We start from the raw sequence: 24,996 nt of genomic DNA on the forward strand, positions 1-24,996 counted from the left end.
GAAAAGATGACTGGCAGAGGTATGGGAATCCTACTTTCTGAGCCCAAAATCAAGGTGTGTGGACTGACAGATCATTTCTTCTGATTTGAGAATCTATTTATACTAAACTCATACCCAGGTATCGAAATTAAATCAGCCTTTAATTACACATTTAATGAACTACCTTTACTGAAAAAAACCTAAAATTATGTAATATCATGTGTCTGTTGCGTGGCTGTATTTGTGTTTGTTGGGGCTTGGCAGATATGTGGGCCAGCTAGGGGAGGTGGGGTGAACCTGGGAGTCCTGGCTAGACTGGGGAACATCCCTGATGGAAAGTTCCTGAATGCACAAACTATCTCTAGCTCATCTCTATAACCCTCTCTGCCCAGAATAATTTTCCAGACAGGGACATTCTGTGCAGCAGTGTACCTTCGGGGCTCAGGCCTTTCTGGTTTGCAGCCCTGCTCAGATCTCCTTTCTCTTCCTTATTTTTTTTTAAATTTTAGAGAGAAAGCACACATGAGAGAGAGATTACACAGGGGAGAGGGGCAGAGAGAATCTCAAGCAGGCTCCATGCTCAGGGTGGAGCCCGATCTCATGACTGTGAGATCCTGAGCTGAGCAGAAATCGAATCTGATGCTAAACCAACTGAGTCACACAGGTGCCCTTCTCCCCTCTTTCCTAAGGTGTCCTCAAGATGCTAGCTGGTGTTCCCTAAAACAGTTCCTTGGTCAAGCACATGTGTGAAACACTGGGTCAAACAAAGCTATGCAGAGAGCTCAGTCCCTTTCAAATAGGAACATGCACTACAAAATGTCAAGAGGGGGGGTTTTAGGATTTCAACATTTCCAAATTATTTGACCAAAACCATCTATTTTCATAGAAGATCTTATGGTGGTAGGGTTGTAGTTTTTTTTTTTTTTTTTTTTTTTTTGTAACCTACTTTGGGAAATACTAGCATACTCTGTTGACTTTTGTTTTTGTCCTTCAATCAGTCAAATTAAATCCTGGGGCTAACTGGTTGACTGTTTCAGAGATTTTGCACTGAAATATCAAAAAAAAAAGAGACATAACCAAAAAAAATTAATACCTTTTTAAGAAACCCTCCCAATATCTGTATTATGATTTTGAAAGTGTGGCTTGAAAATAAGTTTGGGTCAGACTGAAGTCAGTCATGGGGGCATTCTGCTGGGATAGGGGAGAAAGACTGGCTGGAGAGGGAGCCATGGGGCCATGACTCACCTTGATTTTTGGGGGTTCCCAGACCAGGCATTAAGAGCTAAGAGAATTAGGATGGAGTGAATCCCTTCTCTGACCAGTAAGGTAGCTACAGCAACAGTCCAGATGAGAGGTGATTAGGTGGCCATAAAAAGGAAAATCACAGAAGACTTAGTTGAACTTGGTCACAACTGGAATAGCCTTCTTTGCCTGGATCATCACTTGGGGCACAATTCTGAATCCAAACCAGCTCACCTCTTAAATAAAGTTGCACAAGTTTTCTTTGCTGTCTCTCAGGATCCTGACATAGAGCTTAAGTTGAATATTTTGTAGTTTATACAGACCAGCGGTTGGCAAATTTTTTCTGTAAAGGGCTAGACAGCAAATACTTTAGGATACTTTAGGCCTTGTAGGCCATATACTCTGTTGCAATAACTTGGCTATTATAGTGTGAAAATAGCCATAGATAATCCATGAGCTAAACAGTGGGTGTGACAGGGTCCTAAGAAAACTTTATGTACAGAAATGAGTAGTGGGTCATGTTTAGTTTGATCTAGGAGTGAAGCTTCTTTCTAGCTAAATACAATTGTTCATTTTCATTTTCACACCTCCTATTTCATTTGCCAACAGTGATGCCCTTCTCCTTTGGAAATTCCCTCCGTTTCTGCTTCCGTGATGCTGGGTTCTGGTTCTGTAATTGCTGACCATCTCCATCTCTCTCTTTGGCTTGCTCTTCTTGTACAGCCTCCCCCAGATCACCATCTCCAGCCTATTTCCCTCTTGAACTCTTTTCCTATCTCACTGCTCCTACACTGCTATGTCTGTATCACACAGTCTTGTGCTGAGTTGAACCCTATCTTGAATTGTTTAGTTATTTTACATCCAATTACACTGCATGCCACGATAAGGCATTTGGATTTTACCCCACAGGCAATGAGTTAATGATGCTCCTAGAGAGCTCACTCAATGCCATCAGGAAGAAAAGGAACCATCTGTACACTGAGGATCAACTGACTCCTTTCTCCAGTGAGAAAGGGACCAGGCATGAGATGTTACCTTTGGGTCATTTTTTAAAAAGTTTTTATTTTAACTTCAGTTAGTTAACATACCCTTCAGGTCATTATTAAGAAGGGACAGAAGGAGTGTTTGTATTTCTAGTTAATGGACATTTCTTGGTCACAACAGAATGGTCAGCCTTGTGTACAACAAAGAAGAGACAGAAGGGGAATGGAATGGGGGAGGGGGAGAGTGCCTTGTCCCCTGCCACTAATGACAAAAGGATACACAGAGGTCTGGGTGTGGACAGCTGCTACCAACATTGCTATGAGGGCCCAAGACTCACTAGGCTTGCCTCAAGAGTGTTCACAGACATCATGGCCACTCCTGCTGCACAGCTTTATTTCAAGCCTGCATCATTTTCCTCTAATACCCAAACTTCTCGAGGTATCTGTGAATGGGTGACAAGTGTGCTGGGATCCTGAGCCCTCGGCCTCTGGGTCCTGTTGCCTCTGGCCACAAGCTGCTTCATCAGTTTGTTCTAGTAGGCCATACAAATTGTGGCACTTCTCATGATATGGAAAAGGTGGGGACACACTAACCTCAGGGCTTCCAGTAGCCTCCTGATTGGCCTTCCTGCCTCCAGTCTCTACCCACTTCACTCCACTTCACCTCCATATCGCTGCCTGGGTTTCTAAAACACGACTCTCCCGGGGTGCCTGGGTGGCTCAGTTGGGTAAGCATCTGACTCTTGGTTTTGACTCAGGTCAAGATCTCACAGTTTGTGGGTTCGAGCCCTGCCTAGGCTCCCCGCTGACAGCGTGCAGCCTGGTTGGGATTCTCTCTCTTCCTCTCTTTCTGCCCCTCCCCTGCTTGTGCCTTCTCTCTCTCTCTCAAAATAAATAAATAAACTTAAAACATGACTCTCCCTTAAAATTTTCAGTATCTCTTCACATAAAACCTACTGCCTTCTAGTGTTACACAAAACCCTTTAGGACCTGGACTCAATCTACAGCTCCAAGCATATCTCCCACTAGCTCTGCCTGTGCCCTCCTCCCATCCCTGTCCTGTTCTTTATGCTCCAGCAATGACACATTATTTACAGTTTTCCAGAGATGACATGTTCTTTTACCACTTTCATATCTTAACCCATGCTGTTCTCTCTGGCTGAAATGCCCCCATGGCCCACTCTGCCCACCCAGCAAACTGCTACCTGCTGGTTGGATGACTCATGGACGGCATGGCCCACGGATAGATGCAGCCATTCATGCCAGCACAGGGCCCACACAAGTCCTGCCCTCATGGAGCTTATAATCTAACAGGAAATAAGACACAAACCAAATAACCATACAGATGAATAGGATTGGAAGGTGTGGTGAGCGCTTTGAAGGAAAAGTACAGACAGTTATCAGAACAGAGAATGTCCTAGATCGGTGTGTGTTGTGGGTGGGTGGGTGTGAACGTGTGCTCGTGTGACTCATTTGGCTTCTGAAGCTGGAGAGAGCTTCTTTGAGGAGAGGACGACATTCCATTTGACCAAAGTACAGGCTGATGGGCTTGACTGACTGATGGACAGACAGACAGTCAAGCTGGCTGCAGAGCAGTCTGACTCACTGATGCCCTGGCTGACAAATTGGCTGCAAGACAGGCAGAATGTCTGACATCCTGACTGGTTAGCTGCCCGGCTGCCTGGCTAATGGACAGATCAGAGACAGAGTGACTAACTGGCTGACTGACTTACCTGTCTGATTTCATTTCGGGTTCCCTCCCTATTTCTCACCCCAAATATAGCCTGGTGTGGATAATGAAACAGCACGAAGGCACAATCTTATGCAGAGAGGTCCAAGCACATCCCTAGCTGGCTCAGCACCGCACATCAGGAGTCAGTCCTCTGCATGCCCACACAAGCCAACTGGGCCCCAGCATGGGCCAAAGGCAGCTTGTCAAAGGAGCACAGATGCGCTTTTTGCCAGCAGGGGTAAAAATCAAACCAAAGGCAGGCAAGCAAAGAGGTTGGATGGGTTTTCTTAGAAACCTTCAAAAACATTTTGTTTTAAATAGGATTTTAATGATCATGACATCTAATGTAATACTTGTCCCTACAGACAGCGCTAGAGCCATAAAGTTCAAACACGAGAATGGGAGACACACTGGGCCACGACAGATCCCTTGAGACATTCCTTTGATGGTTTCTTTCCCCCTTATGTGCTTTTGTGGTAATGGGGTATAGTAATGGCCCAGTGGTGCCTCAGTCCCAGACTACTGTCTTTTGGAGAAAGATATTTGCATATTGCCTCTTGTTCACCCCACTAAGAGCAAGTAAGCAGAGTGAAAGCTAACGAAATGTGCCCAGGCCATCTTCAAATGCTAAAGGGGAAAAGGAGGATGGAGTTGGAGGCATGGCCAGCCAGGAGAAGGTAGAACAGGGTTTAATTTGATATGTTCCAGCCCCATCTTCTTCCTCAGGTGCTCAGGGTGTGCTGGGAGCTCAAAGGCCACTTCGGGATGCCGACTAGGGAGGGGACTGGCCTTGGGGTGGCCTCAGCTCACTGTAGCATCTCTGAAAACAGGAAAAAGATGGGAATCCAGTGATACAGAAGGGCAAGGGAATGAGGTGATGGTCCTTGAATCCCAAGGGACTAGTACATTAGGGTTCTTGCCTCCCTGGCCCTGGGGAAGGCTAATTGGGCATCACCAGCCAATTTGGAGGCAAGGCAGAATATCACTTTTTTAAAAAGTTTATTTTTGGAAGAGAGAGAGAGAGAAAGAGACAGGCAGAGAGAGAGAATCCCAAACAGGTTCCATACTATCAGCACAGAGCCCAATGCCAGACTCAAACTCACAAACCATGAGATCATGACCTGAGCTGAAACCAAGAGTCGGACGCTTAACCGACTGAGATACCCAGGTGCCCCTAGGCAGAATATCACTTTAAGGCAGTGGTTCTCAAGCAGGCACACACTACAATTACCTGGGAAGCTTGAAAAACCTTTATACCCCAGCCTCACCCCCCCCCCCGGCCAAAATTCTGGTTTAAATGGTCTGAGAGGAGGGACCCAGGCACCAGTGGTTTTTAAATCTCCATACATGATTCTAACATGCAGTCAGAGCTGAGAACCACTGCTTTGAGTGAATAATCTTAGTTTCACTGGGCCCTTCAAGAATATTCCCAGAACAGAGCAGCATATCTAGGAGGAAATGAGCCAAGTCTGGTTTCTAACTTCCATATTCTTCAGTATACCTTATGCAGTGGCGTACTGGTAAGCGTTAAACAACCAGTTCAGTGAAGTCCTGTTTTGTAGTGTTGGCCTGTTTCCCTAGTGTATATACTCAAGCCATGGCCACTTCCAATTTATCGATGTGATGTTACTGAATGCAGAGTTGGGAGGGATACACCTGTTTGAGCTGGCTCCATCATGACACTGACCCTAAGGATAGACTCCTACTGAGCCCAGGGAAGCCATTCTCCAGTAGGAAGCTTCCCAGACCCTGTCCCCCCAAATCCTGCCCTTTGTTCACATATATGGAGAGAGGCACCACTCAGTAACCATAGGTATTGCTGATATGGAGTGCCTCCAGGAAGCTTCCTTAATCCCTGAGCCAGATTTAATTTTTCCCTCCTCTGTACTCTGATACGCTCTTGGTACCTCTTCTAATGGTACCTTCTTTGGTATGCCATGTATTAGCACACTTCTTTCTCTCCTACAGCACAGAAAGCTTCTTGAGGGCAAGGAGCCATATTCTTCTTTTCATTTCATGTTTGTATCTCCTATTGGGTTTAGCATGCTTCTTAGCAAAGGTAAGTTCTTACTGACTGTCAAATGGAAGCCTGGATCTTTTTTCTCCCTCAATCTTCCTCTTTTTCTCCCATCACCATATTGTCGACCATACCTATGCTGATTTATCTGCGAAAAGTATAAATACCATCCTGTCTATTTCATAGGGTACTGACCTGTAGTGATACACATAGCAGACATCTCTGATTACAGATGCATCTGATCTTAACAAAACTTGGGTGTGGGCAGAACATTTATCAGTCAAACTGTATCTTTAATGCAGGGTATGAGGGTTCCCTACTTGAAGGAATCTCACCTTTATGTTAGTTTCCTGTTGCTTCTGTAACAAATCAACCCAAACTCAGTGGCTTAAACAATACACATCTGTTCTCTTACAGTTCTGGAGGTCAGAAATCAGACTCGAGGGTCACTGGGTTAAAAATCAAGGGTAGACAGGGCTGCATCCCTTCTGGAGGCTCTAGGAGGGAATGGGTTTCCTTGCCTTTTCTAGCTTCTGGAGGCCACCCGTATTCCTTGGCTCATGGCTCTCTCATCCATCTTTAAGGCCAACAAGGTTGGGCTGAGCCCTTCTCACATGACATGACATGACATGACATGACATGACATGACATCAATCACATCACATCACATCACATCACATCACATCACATCACATCACATCACATCACATCACATCACATCACTCTGACCTTCTCTTCTACCTCCCTCTTCTACTTATAAGGACCCTTGTGATTACACTGGGCCCACCTGGATAATCCAGACTAATCTCCCTCTCTTGAGGTCAGATGATTAATTCCACCTGCAACCCTAACCCACTTCCCCCCCCCCCTAATATAACAAGGCATATTCACAGGTTCTGGGGAATAGGGCATGGGCATGTTTGGGAGGGGGCCATTGTTCTGCCTAGCAGAAACATTCCAATGCAAAATGGATAATTCTCCTGTGTTTTTTTCATATGCATTGTATCTACCTGCTTAAAGGAGGGCATACCTGAACTATCCAACACCTGGCGCTTGCATCATCTACCTATCCATTTGCTGTTTCCCACTCAGCAAAGTGCAACCTTCTCCTAGCCCCACTCCATTCACCAACGTGATGCCCCATTTATCCCATAATGTGGTCTCTCACCTCTCCTTTCACCCATGATTTGGACCCTCTGTGTGCTGCATGCCACGTGCATAACCCCGGTCTTCAGTGTACTCAGGATACAGGGAGCAGGCAATAAGGGTTAGGTATAATAAGACAGGTGCATTTCATGTGCAAGAGAGGAACATGTGTGGGCATATGGATGCACACGCTTAGTGATTCTGTATGTTTCACATTCACTCTTTTTCATTGCTGTCCCTCCAGCTCAGGCCCTGACCTTATCATTTCGCCTTGGCACTAGTGCCATGATCCCCTCCTCACCTCCCTGGCTTCACACTAGCCTTGCCTTTTCGAAGCTTTTACCCAGCTTGGTCTGCCCACCCCCAATCTCGCCAATCTTTTTTCTCTTTATCCTCCTCTCCAGCCAAGCAACTATGCTTATCCACCTGCACATATGGCTTGCTTATTTCCATGCTTGCTCTCTGCCTGTGAACACATCCCACTTCTCTCTGCTAATCCATGCCTATCACTTCAAGATCCAGCTTAAAACACTCTCTTGTGGGAAGCCAGTTCTGGTTAACCCCTTCCTATTCTTTTGTTCCATGTTCCACACCATACTTACCTGCAAAATTTACTTCCTATTAACTTTTCTTCATTGCTGTTTTGCTTTTGAAAAAAATAACAGGTTGAGTACTTACTATGTATCAGGCAATGTGCTAAGACTTTTTACCTACGTTTTCTCGCTTACTCCTGAACGACAGCCTTTGGAGATAGGCATTCCATGTTGTAGTTGAGGAAATCAGTGTTCAGAGAGGTTAAGACACTTTTTGAAGGCCACACAGCTTGGTAGGGTAGAGCTGGGATTTGAACCTGGTCTGTCTGATTCCAGAGCTCCATACATGTTCTGATGTTGTGTTATTAAGGCAGGTCATGTGTCTTTGTGAGTCTAGTCTCCCCAGTAAGAGTGTGGTCTCTCCTGGGCAGCATTCAGGCCCAGACCTGTGGCTGGATCACTCCTAGAAATGAGAACAGTGCTCCTCACTCAGGCAATATCCACTGGCCCTGCTCAGCCTGGTGCCCCCCAGAGCTTTGGACCCAGAGGTCAGTGGTTCTCAAATCCAGCTATCCTACAGAATCACTTGGGGAACTGAAAAGTAGATAAATCCTGATGCCCAGGCTGCACCCTGATTAATTCAATCACAGTCTCTGGAAACAGGACTCAGGCATCTGAATTTTTAAAAAGCTCTCAAGGAAATTCTATTATGCAGCCAATGTTGACAATCACTTTTACAACATAGAAGACAACTCATTTGGAAAGCTATTTCTCTCTTTTAAAGTCCTTAAATTTCTCAGGAAGCCACATCTACCCTGCATGTCTTCTGTTCCTTCCTGTCCCTTCCCTATCTGTCCATTTGCTTTTTTACCCAACAACATCGGAGGAGGGCAGAGATCATTGGTTGAGGAAGTGGCCACAAGCCAATTAGATATCAGCTCCAGGCAGGTTCCTAAACCAATGGGAATACTAGGAATCACAGGTGGAAAAATTAACATAGTAAAGTTTTCTGGATTTCACAAAGACAAAAATAAATAATTTGCTCTTTTAGAAACAGCAAACACTCCATCTCTTAATCGCTAACAACATCTCCCTGTGGGAAATCCTTTAAGAAAGGAAAATTGCACCTCTTCTAATAGCTTCCGCCAGCTGGCAGGCAGGCCTGCCCCCACCCCCCGCCCACTGGTTACTGGGTGTTCAACATGAGAGCCATGGAGGGGGTGGCTGACCACGGCGGCCAGACTCTGCACAGGTAACAGTTCCTTGCCAGTCTGAAGGAGCTGATCTATGAGAAAAGTTCTAAGATTCCAGAAGAGCTGAACTTCGGGAGGTAAGATGTGGGTGAGGCTCGGCCTGTTCCCCATCTTCCCAGGCTTCCTTGGGTCTCGCCATATATTCAGATACCTCCTCCTCCATGATTGCAAGTGTGTATGCCTATGGCAGGGCTCCCCAACTGGTGTGCGCATATCTCTTCAGCCTCTGGGGAGGCCAGGCAGGGCCCAGAGAGGCCAGAGTCTGTGGGCTGGACTATTTATCCCACTGTTCCACATGAATATCATTTTCTATGTGTGCTGTGACACAAGAAAGATTGGGAAGCTACAGCCTGGGGGTAGCTCTGAGTTCAATTCCCCTGCCCTCTGCTGAAGACCTCTTGTGGGTTGATCTGACACTTCCCAGCCTTCTCCAGCACTGGCTGACCCTAATGTGTGGTCAAGATAGCATGTCCCACAGGGTTGAGAAAGGAAAGAAAGATGAGCCTAAAGGGACCCTGGATCTGAACCACTTTAGAATCACCGGCTCTCACTGAAAAGGCTCAAGTGCTCTTTACTTCTTCCTGTGTTCCTAAGGCCTGTCCCTGGAGAGAAGTAGCTCCTCAAAGCTGGGCTTACCTTGGCATCCATGATGCTGGTCTCCACCCGGGCCACGCCCTGGTTCTCCCGGAACAGCTGGATCTTACTGATCTTGCTGAACTCGGACAGCACAGTGGTGAGGTTGGTTTTGAGGTCGATAACATGGCTGATGCCGTGACGGGGTCCCACCAGAAGAGTGGTGGCTGACTGCTTCTCATCCTGATACCCAAGCATGGAGGGCAGCATTCACCGAAAGGAGGGCAGAGGAGGCGGCCGGCCGATGAGGCGGGAGGAAATAGAAAACAGGCATTGAACTGGTTCTGCTGGGAGGTCTGGAAATATCTGAGGCTTAGTGCCAGGACAGGAGGACAACCTCAAGGGGAAAATGGTCTGGGATGCTTCTGTCCCCAGGGCAGGGCCCCAGGTCACTGGTCTAAATGGACACCTTAGCCTCCACAATAGGCTGAGTGAGGTGGTCAGTGGCAAGGCTGGCTCTAGCAAAATTGTGAGCTTTGCTTTTAAAGCTCTGCAGCATCTTCTTCCTACCAATCTCCAGGGACTTTCCATTTGCTGCTACAGGTCACTCGCAATCCCCCCCACCCAGTGCTCTACCTGAACAGGTGGTATCCTGTTTTCCTCTTTACCTCCCTACCCAAGAGCCACTTAAACTCGCGCTTCCCACCTAATGCCAAAAGCAAAACTGCCATTCACTCTGCCTAAGGTGTTAAGGAGTTGATTGGGTGCTTAATATCAGGGTTGGGGTGGGGAGTGTAGCTTCCCTAAGAAGCTACTTGCCTTTTAACTGGCACTCCAGCAGTCTTAACCCAAAGGAATGGCGGAATGGCCCCAGTGGCAGAGGCGATGTGAGGGGGTGGGGGGTGTAGAGGGAGGGGGCAGTAGGCTTTCAGGGATCTGCAAATCCAAGTATGTAAATGTCTACCTCTGCACCTGGTGGGCTGGACTCCCTTAAGTGGTCCTGACAGGATGCTGGGCACCATCAAGCCTCGGCCCTCTGCTGGCCCATTCCCTGGAATTAGCATCACCCCAAGGAACCTCTTTACGTCTGCTCTAGACACTTTGATAAGCAGTTTTCCAGGCAGTGTGCCCCACAAACATGACAGCATGTTCCCCAGAGCATGACAAGCACCTGGATCCAGTCCGCAAAATGATTTGAATTTCCTTTCACCACAGCTCACTAGGGTGAATTAGCCTGGGCCACAGGTTGGGGGGGTACCAGCTGTGCCCCGCTATAGAGAGGGGTGTTACTGCAGTGGGGGCCCTGGGCAGGTAGGGGGAAGTACACAGACTCAGAAAGCCTGGGGGGGGGGGGGCACATCAGGCCCACCGCCAGTGTTTGTATGGTCCAGAAACTAAGAATGCGTTTTACATTTTTAAATGGTTGGAAAAAACTCAAAAGAACCATATTTTGTACCATGTGAAAATCACATGAAAATCAAATTTCAGTGCCCATAAAGAGATATTGGAATACAGCCATGCTCATTTGTTTATGCACTGTCTATGGCTCTATTTGCACTACAATGGTGGCTAAATAGTTGGGACAGAGACCTGGGTGGCCTGCAAAGCCTAAAATAGGTACTAACTAGCTCTTTATGCAGGAGGTTTGCTGACCCCTGAAATTGAGGAAAGGGGATGCAGAAGGGTCATGGAGGGATATCGTAAACAAATATGGCCTCCTACTTTACCATTTTACCAGAGGCAGGACCAGAATACCATGGGAAGGGAGAGGGAGAAAGAGGAGGAAGAGGCAGGAAGGTCTTTGGAAGTATTTGCTGACAGAGAATGCCACCCTAAAGCTGTAGTGGAGTCTCTCCTGCCCCCGACCCAAGCACAAGTGCACACGAGGGGTTCCCTCCCGACCACTGCCCTCACTGACCAGGCCCACAGTGTTGAACAAAACGCCCGTGAAGGTCGGAAGTTCATTCAGAATTCGAAGATACTGGAGCTTTGCCTGAATTGCAGAGCCCTGTGGAAACAACCCATCCAGAAACATAAGAAGCCTGAGTTGCACAGGAAAAGTAAACTTGTGTTCTCAGGAAGGAGAGTCAACATCTTAGGACAGGCACTAGTCAGACTAGTCAGCAAGCCACACTGGGAGTGTGAGGACACCCTCGGAAAAACTGCTGGAAGGTTCCAGTTTGGACAACTCTAGTATCCCGTCTCCCTGTCTAAACCTTTCTCCTACCTCCTGATCCTTGGGCCTTCAAAACCCAGCTTACTCGTTTTGTTCTTGCGATAATCCTAACACCTCTCCCTAACTCTTGACACCCTGCCTCATCTATATCTCTGTCCTGAGATCCCCTATTGCCACCTTGGTACTTGCCATCCCCAGCCAGGGGTCTTTCCTCTGCCATTCCCTCATAGAAAAGTCTCTATCAGTGGTACCAGCTTCCTCCAGGCATTAGAGCCAGAAACCTGTGTCACACTGGGCTCCTCCCTCGTCCTCTCACCTCAGGACCACCAGCCATCAGATCACCTTGATTGTACCTCCTAACTTCCTTTCCAGACTATCCATACTCCAATCACTCGACCCCTCCACACTGCTGTTAAGGGCAGAAGCCTAAAACATAAGTGTCATCAGATCAGCTGCCTGCTTAAATCCTTCAGTGGCTCCCTGATGACCCCAAGATGAAGTACAGCCCTTCCCCATGGCATACAAGGTGCTCCAGCACACAACTGGCTCCTGCCAGCTTCTCTGGCCTTCTCTCTTGTCCCCCTCCCCAGGCATGTTTCCTTGCACTCTCTGTACTTGCTTATTGCTGAACTATTTGCATTTCTTTCCATGCACAATGTTCTCTTATATCCCTGGGGCTTGGTACAGATGGATCTATCTGCCTGCCTGGGAAAGTCTTCCTCCCCCCTACCTCCCCCTCATCTAGACAAACCCCTATCTGTCAAGACCCAGCTCTGGCATCAAATGCACCCATTTCTGGCCTTTTCACCTCCCTAAGTCTGGGCTGGGTGTTCCTCCTCCTCCGTGTTTCCAGGGCCCCCACGCCTGTTGCATCATGTTGTGACTGACTGTCGCACTGTGCTGTGACTGTTGTGTTTCCCCACTAGCCTGTGCCTGACTTGAGGGCGGAGAGCAGGCAGGCCTTCTTCATCTTTCTGTCTCCAGCCCAAGTAGTGGGGGTCCTCAAAAAAAAATGTTTGCTGAGGAGATGGCTGGGAGCACTGATGTTCTCCCTCTGGGAAGAAAAAAACGATTTGATTAAATATGCACAGCAAGGTAGGAATGGCTTAACTCTCTAGGGAAATTTGCATCTTAAAAGAGAAGCTAGTTGGTGATACAAGGAATCCAGAATGGGTAGAATATATGGGGGCGACTGTGTCCTGTGTCTACATCTGTGTGCTGATTCTAGTGCCTTTCACCACCCTCCAGCCTCCTGGGCAGGAAGCACCAGCAGACTGGGAAGGGCCTGGGACCTTCAGGTCTAGAGGGGCAGGGGGTGGGAGTCCCTCAGAGGGCATTTGAGAATGTGTAGGAGAGCAGGGCAGTGATGTGAGCCTTCCATAGGCTGCCCAGTTACCCATTCTCCAGGTCAGGCCTTGTTGTACCAGGCTGTGCTTCCATCTCCCAGAATTCCCTATGGCAGGACTGATGAATTAGAAAGCTAATGAGGAATGGAGCAGTCATTTCCGTGGAAAACGTGCCTCCCCAGTGTCCAGTGCTGTCCACACAGCAGGTGCTCAATCAGCACTGACTAAATGGGTGGAATGATCCGAGAATTGCCTCCTCCTGCATCCTGGTCCCTTTGCCTTGAGGATCCTGGGCTCTCTCAGTGACTTGCCCCTGAGCTGTCTCTGGAAGTGGCTCAGGTTTGGGGAAAATCCCTCTCCATAATCATTGCCCATATCCAGCCAAGCTGTCTGTGCACCCAACTCAAAAACAGTGGGGTGGGGCGCCTGGGTGGCTCAGTTGGTTAAGCGTCCGACTTCGGCTCAGGTCACGATCTCGCGGTATGTGAGTTCGAGCCCCGCATCGGGCTCTGTGCTGACTGCTCAGAGCCTGGAGCCCGTTTCAGATTCTGTGTCTCCCTCTCTCTCTGACCCTCCCCCGTTCATGCTCTGTCTCTCTCTGTCTCAAAAATAAATAAATGTTAAAAAAAAAAAAATTAAAAAAAAAAAAAAAAAAAAAAAAAAAAAACAGTGGGGAGGGTCCCCAGGAGGCCAGGCCTGCTGGGAAACCACACAGGAGACCCCCACATTCACTAGGGCCTGAGGAGGGCACCCAATGGATGACACTGGGTACCTTGGTGCCGCTGGAAGGATGTGTCTGGTGGGCCTTCAGTTGCTGAGAGAGAGATTTCCGGAAGTTCTTCTCTTTGATGCCCTGTAGGAGGGAGGGGGGAAGAAAGGGTTCCAGACCCCATTCCTTCCTAAAAGCAGAAGAAAAGCAAGAAATTAGTGAGAGAGACATAAAGTGGGGCAGAGAAAGCAAGATAGCAAGGCAGGAATTGGATCTAAGAGTCAGAGGGAGGGAAGGAGCCTGCGAGAAAAAGAGAGATGGGGGCAGGAGAATCACATTGGCCATAGATCTCTAGCAGAAGCTATAGCTCAAAGGCATCACAGTCTAGGTGTGAGGAATTCCAATTCTCACTCCCACCCCAGGCTCTCTGTTCCAGAAAAGCATAGCACAGCTCAACCATTGCACTTTCTCCCTCTACAGTGATTTGCCACCTTCCTGAAGGGCCCTGGCAGAACTCACTCCACATTCTTGAGCGAGATCTTCTGACTAGGTCGAGTGGCTGAGACGGTGATATAGATGTGGAGGGCAGCAAGACCCAAAAGCATCTCCGGCTTGGGGTCCATTCCAAAGCGTTCTCGGATAACATCATTCCGACTCTGCAGGAGAGGGCAGTCCAAACCTATCAGTTTAAAAAGATGTTCCCTTCCCCCCCACCTTGCCCCTGATCTACTCCCTTGAGTCCCAGAAAAAAATCATGGTGTCAAGTAAGACATCCTAGGTAAAGGGGAGGAGGAGGTTTCTGCCCTTGGGGAAAAGGCAACAGAGGGACCTTAAGTCTCGGGGACACTATTTGCCTCATCCACCAGATACTGGACAGGCTTCTCAATGATAGATACATACAATGGCTAGGCACAAATGGGCAGAACACCTAGGTCACTGCAAAAGTGACACATGGCACCACTCTCTTTCCTTCCTCCTGTTATAAGAGGCCTTCCTGCCTTCTCTTGGAGGCCTAAATGCATTCCCCAGTCATACAGGGATCCTCTACTAGCTCAGATGGTAATAAAGAGAGACCCTGGGAAGAGTTCTCCATAGGGCTCTAACCCAAAAGCCCAGGATGAGACATGGATTGCAGGGATGGGACAGATATTCCATTCCTTGGGGTCTGAAGGTCAAAAGCAACAATGAGTCACTCTTCCCTATGTTATCCTAAAGGGGGTCCCCTGGAGCTACTGGATAAGGGTATGACAGCCCCCAAACCCTGAGAATTAGAGTCCTAGCTATTGATGATTCAGCCTTGATTAGACCAGTTGCTCATTTTGTTGAGGTTAAACCAGGATGAACTAAGGTACTAGGGAGCCACAGTGGTAGCACTACAGCATAGGAGAGAGTGGAAAAGGAATGCTTCATCCATGATCATTTATGTAGAAAATCCAATGGAATCTATAAAATACCTATTAAAACTAACAAGTTAGCAAGGTTGCAGGATATAAGAGCAACATATATAAACCAATTGCATTTCTACATGCTAATGACAAACAATTGGAAATTCAAATTAAAAGTCAAAACCATTTACAGTAGCATCAAAAATATGATATAATTAGGGATAAATCTGTAAAAATAAGTGAAAGACATGTACACTGAAAACTAGAAAATACTGATGAGAAAAATTAAAGAAGACCCAAATAAATATAGAAATATACTTTGTTCATGGGTCAGAAGACCCAGTAAGATGTCAATTCTCCCCAATCTGATCTATAGATTCAATATGATCTCAATTAAAATCACAGCAGATTTTTGGTAGAAATTGACAAGTTAATTCTAAAATTCAATGCAAAGGACCTAGAATGACCAAAGAGTGTTCTTCTTTGAGAACAAAGCTAGAAGATAAACACTACCTGATTTTAAGATTCATAGAGCTACAATAATCAAGAGTGTGATGTCGGCATAAAAATAGACAAGTAGATCAATAAAGAGTTCTGAAACAGACCCACACATATATAGACAAGTGCTTTTTGACAAAGGTGCAAAGGTACTACAGTGGAAAATAACAGTCTTTTTAACAAATGGTCCAGTCACAGCTGGATATATCCATAATACAAAAAAAAGAAAAAAAGAAAAAATTTGATCACTAACTTGTACTGCCTAAAAAAATTATGTCAACATGGACCACAGACCTAAATGTAAAAACTAAAATGATAAAACTTCTAGAAAAAAAATAGGAGAAAATCTCTGTGACCTTGAGATTTTATAGATATGACATCACGAGCATGATCCATAAAAGCATTATCTGTCAGAGAACAAATTGAGAAATTGGACTTCATCAAAATACAAACACTTGCTCTGTGAAAGACACTGTTTAGAGACTGAAAAGAGAAGCCACAGACTGGGAGAAAAAACATATCCAACAAGCAACTCATATCCAGGATATATGAGGAAGTCTCATAACTCACTAATGAGAAGACAAATAAGTCCAGTAAAAAAGCAGGCAAAAGATTTGAAAAGACACTTCAGTAAAAAAGATGCGTGTTGGCAAACAAGCACACAAAAAGATGTTCAACATCACTAGTCACTGGGAAAGTGCAAGTTGAGATACCACCGAGATGCCACTGCATACTATTAAAATGCCTAAAAACTGGGGCACCTGGGTGGCTCAGTCGGTTAAGTGTCCGACTTCAGCTCAGGTCATGATCTCACAGTTTGTGAGTTTGAGCCCCACGTCGGGCTCTGTGCTGACAGCTCAGAGCCTGGAGCCTGCTTCGGATTCTGTGTCTCCTCCTCTCTCTGCCCCTCCCCTGCTCATGCTCTGTCTCTCAATAATCAATAAACTTAAAAAAAATTTTTTTAAATGCCTAAAAACAATACCAACAATACCAAGTGCTGATGAGGATGTGGAGAAACTGGAACTCTCATACATGGCTGGTGGGAATGTAGAAAATGGTACCACCACTTGGGAAAACAGTATTGGAGTTTCTTTTTAAAAAAAATTAAAGAGAGACAGATCTGCTGTACGATCAAACCATTCCATTCTTAGGTATTTGCCCAAGAAAAAAGGGAGCATGTGCCATACAAAGACTTGTGCATGAATGTTTGTAGAAGCTTTGTTTGTAGTAGCCAAAACCTGGAAACAACCCCAATGTCCATCAGCAGGTGAACTGATAAAAACATTTTGGTACATCCATACTGTGGAATACCACTCAACAATGAACAGGAATGGGGTCATGGTACACACAAAAATAAGGATAGGTCTCAAAATCATACTTGGTGAAAGAAGCCAGACCAAAATAAATGTACAGACTGTATGATCTCATTTATATAAAACTCTAGAAAATGCAAGGCAATCTATAGTGACAGAAATCAGGTCAGTGGTTGCCTGGGAATAGGGGGTGGTGAATTACACAAAAGCCTGAGCAAACTTTTGGGGGCAACAGATATGTTCAATATCTTGATTGTGATGATGGTTTCATAGATATAAACATATGTCAAAAACTATCAAGTTGTTATTTTAAATATGTGCAGTTTAGGGGAGCCTGGGTGGCTCAGTCGGTTGGGTGTCTGACTTCGGCTCAGGTCATGATCTCACAGCTCGTGAGTTCGAGCCCCGCGTCGGACTCTGTGCTGACAGCTCAGAGCCTGGAGTCTGCTTCGGATTCTGTGTTTCCCTCTCTCTCTCTACCCCTCCTCCGCTCATGCTCTGTCTCTCTCTGTCTCAAAAATAAATAAACATTAAAAAAATTGTTAAAAATATGTGCAGTTTGTATATCAATGAGACTTCCATAAGGCTGTTCAATATAAAAAAGAAGGAATTACAGGTGAAGTCCATATTATCACGAAGGGGAGAGAGAGGGTGGACATGGTCTTGACACTAGATTCCAAAATCATTGGAATTAAAAATGACTCCCAGGAGAAGAAATTTAAGGCCAAAAGAAATGACAACTAACCTTATAAAATTCATAGAGGAACCACAACTCATCGCCCCCTAGAGCACTGGTTTGGGAGCCCAAGGTTGTTTGAGAAATGTTCCCAACATTTTAGATAGCTAGAAGGGCAACGATGATGTTTCACAGCACATCTGCAGGTGTCGCTATCACAGACATCATCAGAGATGAGTTTTGAGCCTACTTTTCTCTTCTCATCAAGCACTCTGTATGTTCCATGGGCACCTAAAACTCAATACATCCCCAAAATGAACTCCTCTTTTTCCCAAACCCACTCTACCTGTATTCCTTAACTTGGAGAATGATACCACCTCCACTAGACACTCATTGAGTCTAAGACCATTGATTTTCCCTTTTAATTATATCTTGAATCCCACCCCACCCCATCCATCACTGCCCTGGTTCTGGTCCCCATCATCTCTCCTCTGGATAACCGTAATAGCTCCCTAGCTGGTGTACTTCCTTAGCACTATGTAACCTTTCAAATTTGCTCATCTGACTAGGTTACTCTCCCTTCAACATTTCTGTACCCCCACCCTACAGCAGAATTTCTTTACCCTGGCTACACATTCAAATCACTTGAGGGATTTAGAAAATATTAATGTTTTGATTTGGTCTTGGGTGGAGCAGAACTTTTTCTTTTTTCCAAACCTTCCCAGATAATTCTAATGTGCAGCTACAGTGAAGACCCACTACCCTAAAACAGTGGTTCCCAAACTCCAATGGGCATCAGAATCCCTTGGAGAGCTTGTTAAAACACAGGTCTAAATCACTTTGAAGCCTGTGCCTGTCACGACGTGTCAAGCCCTTCACCATCTGCTTCCCGTCTCTCCCATTTCATTTCTTATTGCTCCTTACCTCACATTCTGAACTCCAGGTAAATAAGTTACTCATAGTTGTCTCATCAGAGCATGCTGTTTCATGCCACCAAGACTTTATAGCTGCAAGTCCCTTTGCCTAGAATGTGCCCCCTCCACTCCACGTCTGTACACAGCAAACTTCTACTCGTCCTTCAAGGCTAAGAGCATGCATGTATTGCTTCCTCTGTGAAGCCTCCACTATCCTCCATCCAAGAAGAGTTGGCAAACTGCCTCCTCCTGGCTGCTCCGACTGACACTGCACCCTGCCATCATTACAGGACTGTCCCACTGTTTTAGATTTACTTGTGCGTATGTCTGTCTATGAGATCCAGAGAGCTAGGACAATTTATTGTTTACCTTGATTGGCAGCACCTAGCACAGGGCCTGCTCCAGAGTCAGTGTTCAGCAAATGTTTCTGGATGAACTGAATTCGGAATCATCTCCTTAATGGAGCTAGGCATTGGGGGTTGGGCCACCCTGTTACCCAAATGAGCTCAGTAAACCTTGGGATCCTGTGATGTTGACAGAATTCCTTGGGTTGCTTGCTCCTGAAAAACTGATGAGATCTGTCTAGACAGAGAGACAGGACTTGAGCCACAGCCGGCTCCAGTCACCAGGCTAAACAACTTGGCCATGGCCTACGATGGTAGCAGAAAAGGAAAGGGCCTTCAGGGCTACCTGGAGGTTGGAATAAGTTACATAGCGACTTCACAGTGATGGCAGAACAGCCTGACTGCTTGTTAGTCCACTGGTCTGTCTGTCTGTTTATCCCCAATCAGATTCTACCTGGATGTACAGGTACTCAAAAGCAGCAGGATCCCGGCGCAACAGTTCCACAGGGTCTTTGGGAAAGAAGCTTATTCGGAAGAGGCATTTCATTCCTTGATAGTGTGTCCGCTGTACGACCTGAACACCAGGATGAGAGGTGGGAGAAAAAGACACCTGGGAATCAGTAGCTGTAGCAAAGAGAGCCAGCAGGGTGACTCCTCAACGTGGGGCTTGGGATGGAGGTTGGGTGCTGCTTATCATGGTCTCCCACCTGGCCCTTTGCAATTATCCTCAGAGGAAAGGTCTTGCCCACCCCTCTGGTCCAAGGGGACTAGAATTTTTGAATCACTTAACCAGGACATGGCCTTCATCAACAATTGGGTCTAAGGCCCAAGACAAGAGGTGGGAAGAGAGGGTTCCTGGGAACTTCTCTCTTTTCTCACTGTGGGGCCAATGCCTTTACCTTGCAGAGTGGCTCAGCTGCAAGCAGGGTACATTGCTGATTAAAAGCCAAACCAAAGATTTAAAATCCCATTTGGAGGTACAGGTGAAACAAGTTGGTAATATATTGGTAATTGCTGAAGCTGCCTTGGGTAACGAGGATTCATTATACAATTCCTTCTACTTATGTGTATGTTTGAGATTTTTTTTTGTAATAAAAAAGTTTAAAATCCCATTTGGCAAAAGAGACCAATTGGATTCAAAACGCCTCTTGAGAGGCTGGAGGTGCTTAGGCCCCCCTTCCAAGCTACTAATCTTCCCTTCACAGGTGGGAATGTAGGAGGAGTCTCTGGACTGCATTTGGCTGAGAGCTAAACTTGAAGAATTTCTCTTTCATAAAATCCTTTCATTTTTGTGTGTGTCTGATTTTGATTTTTACTATGCTTCCATGTAGGCATTTCCTCCCCAACTGTCCCTCTCCAATTCCTTCCCTCCCTCTCTGGGAACACTGGTTGGCCCTGGTTGGCCTCTCTGACTCTTCTTGGTGATTTGCCGTTGGTGAAGTGCTAGCCAGCTTCCCCAGTCTCTCTTTCTCTCTCTCCTACTCTGCCTTGGAAGTTGATGTGGGTGACATGCTGCCCATTCTGGGCCCCACTCAGCCCATTCTCAGCCCACACTTGTCCTGGCCTTAGTGGTCTCAGTACGCTCCACTTGTTGACCTTTTCATATTAAAGCCTTCATCTGAAGGCCAAGTTTCCTCTGAGGCAGGGCTTCCAGGACACAGGATGGTTGACACTGCTGTTCATGTTAGCATTCCGGGAGCCCTGCAGTGACCCACCACCTCACACCTTCCCCACTAGAGACCAGGACTAACAATCTTCATGCCCTTCTTATGTCATGAGGAATATCATTGAAAGCCTGCTGGATGTGGTTAGTATAGACCTCACTGTGAACCGTAACTTCTGGGATCCGGCTGAGCAAATTGTTTTGAATTTTCCAGAAAGAGAGTGCCTGGAGTCCTCTTCTCTAGTAGAGGCCACATGCAAAGTTCTCAAGCCAGGCTAAAGGAGTTACTTACATAAGCCAGGGGTTGCTTGTCCTGGAGAAGCAGGAACTTGTGGTTCTGTTCTGGCCCGGCATACTCAAGGACAAGAGCAAAGTGCTCAATGTACCTCAGGGAAAGACGGTCCTGTAATGTCACAATCACATCCTGTGGAAGAGAAAAGAAGAGCCTTGAGAGGGAGATACATTCCAGTTCTAAGCCACTCTCAGCACCAAACATGGAAGAGGGAGATGGAGCACCAAGAAAGATGGTCCTGGGGAGGGGGCTAAGGCTAGGGAAGTGGCCAGAGACACAGGCCTTTATAGTGGCCCACGCGTTCTCCAGGATAAGGAGAGTGACCCATGAGTACTTGGGCCCTGGGGAACACCAAAGGGTGCAGGGGGTAGAGGAAGGTGTTTCTGAACTTGGCCCAGCCAGGCATATGACAAAAGAAGCTCATGTCCCTCCCTCCCTCCTTTTCTCCTTCCATTCAACAACACATTTTCTGAGTGCTTACTAAGCAAGCCATTGAATAAGGAAGACACTGTGCTGGTTCTTCCCTCACCTTACATAAGTCAGAATGTTCACTGTAGTTTGTTTATCAACTCTTTACTTAAGAATTAACAAGACCATGAGCCACAATTATGTGATTAAAAAGTAGAATATTTCTGGATTCATAATCTAAATTGAATGACTCGAGTTACTGGCAGGATGTTCATTTTTGATTGTTGCTGGCTTTCAGAGACGATCAATTTGGCAACTTGAGAAATGTGTCCACGCAGAGAAACTATGTCACGTGTCTTGTGTACAGTCATAAATCTGACTCCTTCTGGGCTCTGTCTGCTCTGCTACCCTACTTTTAATATTAGGATGTCTGGAAACATATCCTTGGGGGCTGCCCAAATGTCAGTTTTGAGACTTCTGCCATCTATTTGCTGGGACTTCAGCACACCACAGGGCTTCAGTATGCGTGTTCGTGGAGTCAGCACGGCTCAGCCCCCCAAAGGCCAGAAGGAAGCAGGCTTGGGAACGTGAAGCTCCCTTACAGCCGGGGTTGCCAAACAAGCCCCTCAGTGAACAGGAAATGATGCTTTGCTATTCAGATGTTAGGCTGGAAACTGGTGGGTACTTGAGAGTATCTCTTTGTATCATACAAGCAGTCACAGAGGCGCCAGTGTTGCTGGAGCTCTGGCAGGGACAAATGGGGTTTTCTTTGCAGTTTGGCTGCATTTGGGATTGTGGATGGCCAAGCTGGCGACTGCCAACTGGTGTTAGAAGTGTAACAGCTCCCATGCCAGGCTGTTAATTCACCCAGGTACCTCTCAGGGACAAATGGCTTGGCAGCCTGTCCAAGTTCCAATGAATAGCCAGTGTACCTTCCCTGAGGTCAGGGTGAGATCACAAGCCAGGGGACACTGCTGGCCTCGAAGGCTGGGACTACCTGGAAGCAACAACAGCGGTGTCATTGTGAGGTAGGAGAATGCTCGAAGAAGCCTCCAAGGGGGAAAAAAGAGGAGTAAATGTTCAGTGCAGAGGCAGGTCTCCAAAGGGCATACCGACCCATGAATGAACACCAAGAAGGATTCCAACACAGAGAGATATCCACATCTGGATGCGGGGCATCTGGACACCCCTCAGTGGCCTAGTTGTATTTCAATGTCCCTCCCATATGCTGAGACCTTCAATGGGCAAGAGACCATCCCAGGAGACCCTAAGAAGTATGTTTCAGTCCTATGCTTTCAGGGAACCAACCAGGCTGAAGCCTTTCAAAGAGACTCCAGTTCCATCAACACGGGTTAGGCCCAGTGTTTTGTGACTTGGGTGCTGCCGGCACTTTGGGCAGGACAATTCTTCATCTTTAGGGACTGCCTCACTCCCTGCAAGACACTTAGCATCTCTGACCCAGAGACACTCAATGCCAGCAGCACACCAAATCATGGGACGACCCCACATCCCCTCAGATATTCCCAAAAGCTGTCTGGGAGAGAAGTGCCAATTCTGACCACCTGATAATTCCTCTCAGGGAAGTTTCTTGGCCCCGGGGTTTCTTTGTTTATAGAATTGTCTTGGCCTCAGCATGGGGACCTCGGGACACCTGTGAGCCAAGGTGGGTTTTCTGGGCAGATGCTATTCCATTGGTTGTATGGAAATTCATTCTGGGGATGGCATTATCTTTCTGGAAGGAGTCCAGAAAAAGCAGGAGGTGGTTATTTCTGTCCCAGATAAGAGTTGAACCTGGGGGTTAATCGTTTCATTGCCTTTGCTCCTCAGCACTAAGGGAATCGCTACAACTTTTAGATGGCTGGCTGAGCTCTTAAGAATCACAGCTCAGTAATTTTTCTTCCTATGAAAGGAAGAGCCAAGGGGCCTATGGCTGGACGTTTCAAATCTTGGTTCAGTGCTTAAGATCTGGTTCTTATTTAAAAAGCAAAGCATGGCTAAGCTAATCTCCCAAGAGATTGTGTTTGTTGATTTCTGTGTGTAAATGTGTGTAGATGTTATTGTAGCAATATAAATCACTTTCGCTTTATAAATGGTTTAATCATCTTCAAACTTCTTAGCTCCTAAGAGTCTTGAAGGGCCCGGTGGACACAAAGCAATCCACTAGTAGGTGTGTACACACACATGCACCCATGCTTCTGCGCATATGTGCGTACATGTGCACACACACACACACACACACACACACACACACAGCTGGGCACTCAAATTCTCCCCTCCCCCAACACCCTCATCTGAGGGCTGTGTGTTCTTGCAGACTGGTCCTCCCAGAAGCTGAAGCTCAAAGGCCACCTTGCTCCAGACGCAACTCTGTGCAGACTCAGATAAACCCAGGAACCAGCAGCTCTGTGTGCTCCAGAGAGGGCAAATGTTGACCCAAGACAGGACACTCTGTATGTACCTTAACAGTGGTCCGGCCATCAAACGTGAATGATTTGATCTGCCCATTTTCTAAGAAAACCTTCAGGACGTTGGGGATGAGGAGAAGAGCTTCTTTCTTCATCATTTTCTGTGAATAGGCAGGGAAAGGCCAAGAAGAGGGGCTCATTTAGAAGGCAGAGGGAAGCCAGAGGAGGGGTATAAGTAGGAAGAGAAGGGAGTGAGAGAAGGAGACGGGGAGCCAAAGATACGGAAGGACAGAGGGACAGAGGAGAGAACAGATCAATGATCATGTCACATGCAGACCAGAACCAAATGTTCCAAGAAGACACTGGGCCATATCAAAAGTTTACCTTTCATTTGATGTCACAGCCCACCCCATTCTACCATGGCTCCCAGTTCCACAGCTTTGAGTGGTGCTTGGTCCATAGAGACCATCACTAAAGACCAGATGGAAGGCCTCCTTAGGAGCCCCCCTCACTGGCCTGCTCTTATATCCTGACACTTCCCTTTCTGCCAGACTCTTCACACACTGAGGTCACTTCAACATCCATGCCTTTGTTCTGCCCTTCCCTGTCCCCCATGATCTTCTACGTCCTTTCTGACCTGGACCTGCCTATTTCTCCAGAGTCATGTCTCGCTGGTGCAGGTACCCATCCTGCTCTTTCACACCTCCTTACGTCTGACAATTCATCGTTCAGGGACTGTGTCACTCCCTGCAGGGTACTTAGCATCTCTGACCATGAGACACTAAATGCCAATAGCATGCCAAATTGTCAGGATAACCCAAAACATCCTTAGACATTTCCAAAAGCTCTGTGAGAGTGGGAAGTATTGACCTTGATTGAGAACCTCTGGTAAAGCCGCTTTTTTTAATATTTATTTATTTGGGGGCAGTGCAAGTGGGAGAGGGTCAGAGAGATGGGGACACAGGATCTGAAGTGGGCTCTGTGCTGACAGACTGACAGCAGTGAACCCAATGTGGGGTTCGAACTCATGCACCATGGATCATGACCTGAGCCAAAGTCAGATGCTCAAGCAACTGACCCACCAGGTGCCCCAAAGCCCATTTTTGAACACCTGATATCTTCTTAGCAAAAGTTTTCTTGGCCCAGGTGTTTATTTGTAGAGTGCTAAAAGGTAAATAAATATTTGTGGTGGGGTTTTTTTGTTTATTTTTAAAGTTTATTTATTTTGAGATGGAGAGTGTGTGCGAGCAGCAGAAGGGTAGAGACAGAGGTATAGAGAGAAAGAATCCCAAGCAGGCTCCGAGCTGCCAGCACAGAGCCCGATGCAGGGCTTGAACCCATGAACTGTGATATCGTGACCTGAGCCTAAGTCAGAAGCTTAACCAACTGAGCCACTCAGGCGCCCCTCA

The 24,996-nt window shown here is 46.7% G+C and overlaps 1 protein-coding gene across 3 annotated transcripts in view; it reads right to left on the bottom strand.

Annotated features, from left to right (window-relative positions):
• The window catches only part of FRMPD3 (FERM and PDZ domain containing 3), an 85,900-nt gene that overhangs the window by 22,067 nt on the left and 38,837 nt on the right, over nt 1-24,996 (bottom strand). For all 3 annotated transcript variants that reach the window (XM_081793730.1, XM_081793731.1, XM_081793732.1), the window contains 7 exons: nt 23,641-23,748; nt 20,775-20,906; nt 19,274-19,393; nt 14,209-14,345; nt 13,753-13,879; nt 11,377-11,466; nt 9,522-9,701 (listed from right to left, as the gene is read on the bottom strand). In XM_081793730.1, the coding sequence (XP_081649856.1) occupies nt 9,522-9,701; nt 11,377-11,466; nt 13,753-13,879; nt 14,209-14,345; nt 19,274-19,393; nt 20,775-20,906; nt 23,641-23,748 (894 nt within the window). The remainder of the gene's footprint in view (nt 1-9,521; nt 9,702-11,376; nt 11,467-13,752; nt 13,880-14,208; nt 14,346-19,273; nt 19,394-20,774; nt 20,907-23,640; nt 23,749-24,996) is intronic.

Source organism: Panthera onca, chromosome X (genome assembly GCF_046562875.1).
Source record: "Panthera onca isolate mPanOnc1 chromosome X, mPanOnc1 haplotype 2, whole genome shotgun sequence".
NCBI classification, from domain to species: Eukaryota; Metazoa; Chordata; class Mammalia; order Carnivora; family Felidae; genus Panthera; species Panthera onca.